Genomic DNA, 9452 nt, shown 5'->3' on the forward strand with positions numbered 1-9452 from the left:
CCCCATAAAATAATTCTTAAAAAAAAAAAAAAAAGCCTTTTTCTATGCCAAGATAAAAGGAAAATTTACTCACATTTTGCATGGTTTTATTTTTCACATTTGAAGTACAAATCCATTTGGTGCATGTTAATATGGTGTATGATATGAGTATAATTTCAAATGGTTATGCAGTTTTGCTTTGTTTTGTTTTTTATTAAAAAGTTCATCTTAGGGCCAACAGGTGGCAAAGAGGTCAAGGCAGCTGGATCCCACATGACCAACTGTGCAGTTTGAGTTCCAGACCCGGTGGCTGGTTTTAAAATCACACCAGGCACAAGTGTATGTGTGCCCAGAATCCTGAGAGAAGAACGGAAAAGGATTGTGGTGTGGCCATCCTTCCCTGGCTGGGTGATAACTCACCATCTCCCCCCACATGTCTCTCCCAGTAAACACGTCTACTTTATAGCATAAAAAAAAGTTCATTTTACCCCTGGTAATTTGAGATATCACCTTTATCTATACTAAATTTCTATAGGTACTTATGTCTATTTCTGGAATTTCAATTCTATTCCACAGTTCTGTTTTTCTATTAGTGTGTCAGAGTGCCACACTGTTTCCATTAGAGGCTTTTATAATGTTTAAATGTTTGGCAGAACTAGTCCCCCCTTGTAGGTTTCTTTTTTCCCCATGTTTTGGGACTATTCTTTTCATGCTAGTTTTTCTATATGAATTTTAGAATCAACTTGTCTAGTTTATCTGTTATACTGAGGGTCTTATCCAGTGACAGAGAGCCGGGTTTATCACTGTGAGAGAAAGAATTTGCAAATTAGAAAAGGGAGAAGAGTAGAATGACTCTGGAAGCCTTGTGGTGGCATCGGAGGTGTCAGTAGAGCGAGCTGGATAATGAGTACGTGTGCTGCATTTCCCAGCTCTGTTCTCTGTGAGTGCCTAGGAGTGACATCCCACTAGCAGTGAGCATCCCTAGTCCCTGGACCTTGGTTTCTAAATATCATTCTCTACTTAAAAGCACCAGGACTCCCTGGAAAAGAAATGTATCCCATGACTTAGACAAAGAAAATACAAGATAAGCTTGCAACATCTTGTGATATCAGAAAATAAGCAAGTGCTCAAAAAAAGGATGGTGGCATATGCAAGGGGACTTCACAGAGTTTGTGGAAAATTGAATTAAGTACTAGTTTGCTTTGATGCAAAAACACTTTGAAATCCATGCATATTTTTTGTTTTGATTTGTTTTTGTTTGTTTGTTTTGGAGAGGTTTTTGCTGTAGGGTGCTTGTTCCCTCCAGAAAGACAGTAACAGAGAGATAGAAAGCAAGAAATCACCCCCGAGGGGTGATGGCCACACCGCAATCTCTTCTCCTCTTGGGATCTTGGGCACACACGCACACATGCCCGGCGTGAGTTTTAAGCCACCGGGTCCAGGACTCTAACCACAATTGCCTACATGAGAGTCCAACGACATAGCCATTATGCCAACTGCTGGTTCCCATGCATAGTTTTTTATAACAAACATTTCCACAAACCTTTTGAGGATTGCAATAAAAGAATGTCGGAGTCAACCAGAAAGAGTTCTCATGGCCAAAGCTATAGCAGTTTGGGTTTTTGTTTGTTTTAAGGAGTTATTTATTTAATTCTATTTGTTGTTGTTGTTATTTTTAAATTTGACCAGAGAGAGAGAAAGGGAAAGTGAGAAAACAAGCTGCCAGATCTGGGACTCGAACCACTGTTGGCCACATGGGAATCCAGCACCTTTAACCACCATGCCACCTGTTGGCCCCTAAAACTGTAACGGTTTTAGCAACAAAATAATGGTAGTATTGGATTAAAGCCCATAGAATAGAGTAAATGCCAATGAGTCATACAGGGTTAAATAAATAATTGACTAAATGAATAAAGTAGACGGGACAATTCCTTATAGAAGTATTGTAATTAATAAGAGGATAAGGGAAATACAAAGTCACCATCAAACAAACAACACAGTAATAACTGTGGCAGACAGCACCACAGACAGATGCTGAAACCAGGGAGAGTTTGAAAAGAAATAGGATAATAGCATAATCTGAAAGTATTTCTCTCAAGATTGCTAACAGTTTTAGAGGGGGCCAGCAGGTGGCGTGGTGGTTAAGGAGCTGGACTCCCACATGGCTGACCATGGTTCAACCATGGACTTGGCAAGTCCTGAACTTGGCAACTTGCTTTCTTTCTCTCTCTCTCTCTCTCTCTGTCTCTCTGTCTCTCTCTCCCCCGCATGCACATGAGTGTGCATGCCCCGTAGCAAATTACAGTGGAGAAACCCTGCAGACCCAGCTTTGCCGATGATCAAGGTTAACATTACTGCACTCCTTGATCTGATATCCTGAGAAAGCCACGGCACCACTTTGTAATATTCTTGCCCAAAATGCATGACTTTAATCTAATTGTGAGGAAACGTCAGCCAAACTCAAATTAAGACAGTCTACAAAATAACTGATCAGTACTTACGTCATACATATTTGTGATGTTACTGTCTCAGAAGATGAGAGGAGGAGGAACTGTTGCATGTTGGAGGCAACTAAGGAGAAAGCCAAATATGTGAGATCCTGAGTTGGATGCTGAAACAGAAAAAGGATGATTATAAGAAAGAAAGAAAACTGGTGAAATTCCTACCAAGTCTGGTTTAGTTAGTAGTATTGTACTAGTGTTAGTTTCCTGGGTTTTATTACCAAACCACAGTTAAGTAAGGGGAATCTGGGCAAAGGGTATCAGTTAACCCTGTACTATTCTTTGATTTTTCTGTGAGTCTAAAAACTATTTTTTTTAAAAAAATCATTGTTAGGGCCTCACCATGGCAGCATGCTCTGCTAAAACACTGTCCTGAGACTACGTGAAAAGCCTGGGTTCGGTTCCCAGTCCAACCTGAAGACCAGGCAGGGTGATGTGAGCCTGTAATCTCAGGGACTCAGGAGGACGAGGCAAGAGGAACTGTGAACTCAAGAATGGCCTGTGTGTTGGGACCAGCAGTTAGTGTAATGGCTATGTCGCTGGACTCCCATGTAGTCGACTATGGTTTGAGTCCCGGACTTGGTGGCTTAAACTCATGCTGGTTGTGTGTGTGTGTGCGCGCGCGCGCACGCGCATGTGTACATGTGCCCAAGATCCCAAGAGGAGAATGGAGAAGGGATCGTGGCATGGCCATCCCCCCCGGGGGATGATTTCTCGCTTTCTGTCTCTCTGTCTCTCTGCCTTGCCAGCACACACGCCCTATAGCAAAAACCTCTTTACAAAACAAAACAAAACAAAACAAAACACCGAGCTAGTATGCATGTGGTCCAAAATCTCAAGAGGAGAATGGAGGAAAAGGGATTGCAGCATGGCTATGCAACTATTGGGGTCACTTTCTGTGTTTCTGTTTGTCTCTGGAGAGCATATACCCTTACAGCAAAAAAATAAATAAATGTTTAAAAATAAAGATTACCATTTACATTGCTTATCGGAAACTTCACTCATTGGTAACACTTGTGTTTTTAGGATTAAGCCTGTTGAAGCCAGATTTTCTTAGACTTAATTTTTTCATCTCAGGTGTTGTATATCTGGGCAGCTCCTGAAATCTCACCTTCTGAGTTTTGCTTGGGGTTTAATGGTCCCAGTTTTCCATTAGTTATACTATTCATTGGTCTAAAAGGAAGGTGTTTCCATTTTGGAAGGGAAGATGGCTGGAATATGCTATGTAACAACTGGAGAAGATGAGAGGGTACTGGAACTGTTCATTGTAAGAGGCCGTGCCCTGCAGGCCCACTCGTTTCTCTTAGCAGGCGTCAGTCTTAGCAGTTATCAGCACTTTCAGAAATGCAGATCCAGTTCCTTCCTGAGGTCTTGTTGTGGTCAGAGTTAGAGGTCAGTAAATTGCTCTGGCTTTCCTGGGCATCTCTAGGTTCAACAATAACACTTTCTCTTGCAGAGTTTGGTGTTCACTTGGCAGAACTGACTGTGGATCCCCAGGGGGCACTGGCAATCCGTCAGGTGAGTCCAGATTGGCCTAATTTATAAGCTGTCCTTGTACTTCATGAGTTACTTTCTATGGGAGCAAGAGAGAATAATTCCAATTTACTAATAACCTAGGATTTTGTGGCAGATTTTTGCTTCAAATGTATCAGGCCTTGTGTGTGGTTTTATGTGTGAAAACAGTCTTTTTCTTGCTGTCCCAATGGCTCCTTCTCGTCATAGCTGGCATCAGTCATCTTGAAGCAGTATGTGGAGACTCACTGGTGTGCCCAGTCCGAGAAGTTCAGGCCTCCTGAAACTACGGAAAGGGTAAGGCTGGTTACCTCCGTTAGTCTGGCTGTAGAGATTTGAGGGGCTATCTTAAGAGATTAGGTTATCAGCATTTCTGACAACACGGAGCAGTCAAAAGACTAGTTAGAAAAGATCCATGGTTAGCATTCTGGGCAGAGAGAGCTAGTGTCGGGCTGGCCTATGTTCCAGTTCCAGTTGCGTCTTTTACAAGATGTGTGAGATCACTGGGGATGTATTTAACTCTTAGTCTCAATTTCCTAAATCTCTAAAATGAAAAGTGAGAGGTACACTTCAAAAGGTTTGAGAATCGAATGAAATAATAATGTTTCTACTTAGTATAATGCAGCCATCTCTGGGCCCCTACAGAAATCCCAAGGTATAAGGTCTCAAGCAAGGTGTCCCCTGGACCTTTATGTATCTGTGCTATGCAGTATGATACCTATGAGCTACTGAAATGAAGCAGGTAAACTGTAGAACCGAATTTTTAATTTTTTTACATCTTAATTTAAAAAGCCACATGTATCTAATGACTTGTGGCTACTGCAAAGGACAGCGTAAGTTCAGAGCTCATAGATGAATTCTGGGAACAAGTCGTTTGTCAAGTTTATATATAGGAGTTTTGTATATATTTGCGGTATCTTATACACATTGTTTTTCCAACATGGTTCTGAACTGAACTGGGCTCTGCCTGTCACTTACAGTCTGATCTAATGGCAGGTGGACTTTTCTCCTCTACAGGCAAAAATTTTTATCCGGGAGCTATTGCCCAACGGGTTGAGAGAATCAATAAGCAAAGTGCGCTCCAGTGTGGCCTATGCAGTGTCAGCCATTGCCCACTGGGACTGGCCTGAAGCCTGGCCCCAGCTCTTCAATCTGCTCATGGAGATGTTGGTGAGCGGAGACTTGAATGCCGTCCATGGAGCCATGCGTGTACTGACAGGTACCAGAAGCCTTTTCCCCAGTATTGGTACTTGGATCTCAAGTGATAGGAGTGCTTTCACGAAGCTGCGTGATAGAAGGGCTCCGACCTGTAGGAATTGCACCTGATGCTCCTCTCTCCTGGATTTTATCTCCACATCTACCCTTTGGCTCTGCTGACTCTTTCTAGGGAATTTAGTTGATATAGTAATACTTCTACCACTAAGCCTACCACTTAAGGACACAGTGATAGCCGATGATGAAGTATTCAGATGCTGGAGCCCTATTCTGGCTTCACCTTGACCCTTCAGCCTCTTCGAGCTTAAGTTTCTTTGACTAAAAAGAGGAGCTTTGGGTCATTTGCATGAGCTAATCTATGTAAAGCATTTAGCACAGTAACTGACATGCAGTATGAACTCAGTAAATTTTATTTTTCTCCTTTCTTCAGCCAAGACAAAATTAAGAATGATTAAATGGGATGTTTACAGATACATAAGAAAGAAGATAAAAACCACAGAGCATATAATCTTGATCTTAATGTTGTCAGTTAAGAGAATATACGATCTTTAGTGTCTTTTCTTTCTCTGTTCTGAGACTTTGATAAAAACTACTTGGAGTCTAAAGAGATTCAGTGGGTATCTCTTCTAACCCAATTAATCCATCAGTCCTTTCCAGAACCTACTTTCATAGATCCTTAGGTATGAGCCAAGTGTACCAGTCCATGGCAAGTCCTGACCTGTGTCCTGTGCCCTAGAGGAAGTCACTACTGTGTTTTGCCTTCAAGAAATTCTTCCCTGGACCTTAGCCATCTTATACTGATCTTTTAGAATCCTCTTTCTCCTCCGTTCCATAGATTTATGGAATCCTGTCTATATCTAATGTTTCTCTGTGACCTACTAGCTTACCTGAAATGTATTCTTACCTGGTTGTGAATGCCAATTCTACTCTTTTTGAATCCCAGTTTACTGAACTTTGTATCCAGGCCCAACGTTGCTAGTCCTTGTGATATTAGTCATAGACAATGTCAATACTATATCAAAAGCAAATCCTCCTCCTTTTGTTTTGAAACTTCCTCTCTTTCCGTGTCCCAGCTGCCTTTTGGAACTACTCACTATATTCTTTAACATTTTTTTAAGTTTATTTATCTTTTTAATGAGGTAGACAGACAGATACCCTTGAGAGGGTTTTCCACACTGTAATTACTTTACCCATCCCTACCCCCCCAGGTGGCCAAGGTCAGAGGCACACACAGTCATACCTCTGTATTCGTGTCAGCCTCCTGGGATCTAAACTTAAGGCCCCCGTATGGCACTGCCTGTGTCGGCACAGCTGGGCACACTCTATTCCCACTATTGTCTTACTGTTTACTTGGCACAAAAGTTTGTTGTTTTTGTTTAGTTTTTGTTTTTGGGTGCATGTGCTTGCCACAGAGAGAGAGGGAGGAAGTGAGAAATAATCCCCCAGGAGGGATGGCCACACCACACCTTCCCCTCCTCCACCCTCCTCGCGGGATTTTGGGCATGCACACACACATGCCCGGCATGATTTTCAAGCTGCCAGGCCTGGGACTTAGATTGCAAAGTCAGCCATTTAGGATCCAGACACCTTAACCTCCTTGACCTGCTAACCCACAAAGATGCATTTTTTTTTAACTCAAGTATAGATCAGACTTAAAAGATCAAAATGTTCCTTGCTTGGGTTTTCACTTCCCTGCTATTCTCTTGCTTCTCTTTTGTAACTTATTATTCAGGTGACTTCACACACCCCTTGCCATGGAATTAGATTTTTAAGATTCTTTCTTTATAACTCCGTAGTGCCAGGATGTCAATTAACTGATGCATTTCCTATTAAGGAAGGGAAGTTTATTTCCTCCCAGTCTTCTATTCAGCTTCTTTTTCGACAAACCTAGAGGAAAATGGTGATTGTACATTTATCTTGATTGGAATCCTGAAGAGTCCTCATTCTGCTTGCCTAAGGAAATTACTTTTCAGTGAGATCACTTTTCTGTTAGCCACAGGGAAAGGGCTGTGGGGGAATTTGTGTCCTTTTGTAATGAAGTCACCAGACATAGCACGGAGAGCTGTCAGCGTCCATTCCCAGATGGCTGCTCCAAATAGTTTCCAGCGAGGGCACATTGTACTCTGATAACAGAAACTCAGGCATGCATGAAGACAGCAGGGCACTGGTGTGTGGACAGCAGCCCAGTAGGAGAGTGGCACTGATTCTCTTCAGGCTTTTAAAGATACTGTACCAGCCTCCCTTTTTTGAGGTTTCCCATTAAATTTATCTACTCATCCGAGAGGACGAAGGCTCATGGTGCAAAGGAATTGTGAACATAACAGTTAAGGTCTGAGGTGTCTGACCCACACGATAAGTGCTTTTTCTTCAGTCGCCAAGAAGCCTGGTCATCAAAGTATTGCTGGTGTGCCAGACTTTTCCTGACTTGTTGAATGACCTCAAAAAACTTACTTTGAACTTAGAAATGCTAATAAATTGAGAGTGCTTGGAATGATTATAGAAGATTGAAAAATGCAATTAAACACTAAACCAGTAGAATTAAATTACATCACTTTCACAAAACTTGTTATTCTTGACAGAAGTCATCATATATTTATTGAGACAAATTTTCTTGGATTTCTGAATTAAATAGAGCACTCAATTTTCAAGCTTAGAATATATTCTGTAGGAGGAAACTACAGAGTAAAGCTTCAACCTTGAATGTTTGATCTTTATTTGATTTATAGGGATTAATAATGCCCAAGAGAGTGTGGTGTATTAACCTTAAATGCCCCCTTGCATTTTTAGCCGTAGACCCTCATGAAAAATATCCCAATTGATTGGCTGCATTTTCTTTTTCTTTTTTTAGATTTTCTGCCATAGGGCATGTGTGCTCACTGGAGAGAGACAGAGAGAGAGGAAAAGTGAGAATTCCCTCCCACCCGCAGGTGTGGCCACACCACAATCCCTTCTCCTCTGTACTCCTCTCAAGATTTAGGGCGTACATGCACATGCCCCCCAGCACATTTCTCAAGCCCCAGGTCTGGGACTCAAACCACGGAATCGGCCATGTGGGATCCAGTGCCTTAACCACCATGCCACCAGCTGGCCCCATCGGCTCCATTTTTATAGTGATAATGTAGGAAAGCATCAGGTAAAGTGAGTGGTTATTGGAGTTCAGGGACTTGTATTCACTATTTAATAACAAATCCAGGGTCCTTTATGCTGTCTTAGTGTCATGTATGTGTGTTTTTGGGGAAGTGAAGGGAAAAGTGTGGTCCATATTTCCCTCACCTTTTCCAAGTCTCATTCCATGTGCAAGTCTCCTGTTCTGGTTAGCGGCAGCCTCTGACTTGAGGTCAATTAACGTCATCCACTGAGAGTAGCAGACACTATGGAGTGAAAGCCTCGTGAGTCTGTGCGCACCTTATTATGTGCAGCAAAATAACTTGCCGAGAGAGTACAGAAAACAGAACCAACAGTAGAGGCCTCAAAATGCACTTACGCGTTGACAGGTGGTCACAGACAAAATTAACACAGAATTTTCCCAAGTTGGCCTCGCAGGGACTTTTATACAGTTCTATTGCAAATTTTCTTTTGTTATTTGTATTAAGTTTTTTGTTTCTTAATCTCTTGTGTTTTCCTTCCATATTATTCTTTTCCTCCTCCGAACAAATAATCAGTAATTTGCTGTTTTTGCTTCCCTAGGATTAAGCCATTAATTAGGTTAATGTCTTTACCTGTTTGCTGCCTATTTAGAAACTGCTACATAGAAGCAGTTCAAAAATTTTCACACTATGTCTTTTTTTTTTTAGAATTATTTTTATTTAACTTTAATTATTTTAATTTGGCCAGAAAAGGACAGAGCAAGAGAGAGAGAGAGGGAGGGGTGGAGGGAGGGAGGGAGAGAGGCAGGGAAAGTGAGAAAGCAAGCCTCCAGGTCCAGGACTTGAACTGCAGTCAGCTGTGTGGGAATCCAGTGCCCGCAACCATCATGCCACCAGCTGGCCCCACACCTATGTCTTTATAAAACTGTATTTTTTTTTCACAGTACTGCCTTTTTCTTTGCAGAATTCACTCGAGAAGTGACAGATACACAGATGCCACTTGTTGCTCCTGTTATTCTCCCAGAGATGTATAAGATCTTCACTATGGCAGAGGTATGAAATCTCAGCTCTTTTTTTTTTCTTTCTTTCTTTTTTTGGAGAGGTTTTTGCTATAGGGCGCGTGCACTCACCAGAAAGACAGAGAGAGACTGAAAGGGAG

General features: G+C 41.9%; 1 protein-coding gene across 2 annotated transcripts in view; it reads left to right on the forward strand.

The window, feature by feature from the left end:
• Positions 1-9452, forward strand: part of IPO9 (importin 9) — a gene marked incomplete at its 5' end in the record, with an annotated part of 54402 nt that overhangs the window by 14320 nt on the left and 30630 nt on the right. For both annotated transcript variants that reach the window (XR_003551190.1, XM_014591904.2), the window contains 4 exon segments: positions 3937-3998; positions 4203-4289; positions 5010-5211; positions 9258-9346. Coding sequence is in view for 1 of the 2 variants with exons in the window: in XM_014591904.2 (XP_014447390.1) it covers positions 3937-3998; positions 4203-4289; positions 5010-5211; positions 9258-9346 (440 nt within the window).

Source organism: Tupaia chinensis, unplaced genomic scaffold (genome assembly GCF_000334495.1).
Source record: "Tupaia chinensis unplaced genomic scaffold, TupChi_1.0 Scaffold000627_1, whole genome shotgun sequence".
Taxonomy (NCBI): domain Eukaryota; kingdom Metazoa; phylum Chordata; class Mammalia; order Scandentia; family Tupaiidae; genus Tupaia; species Tupaia belangeri.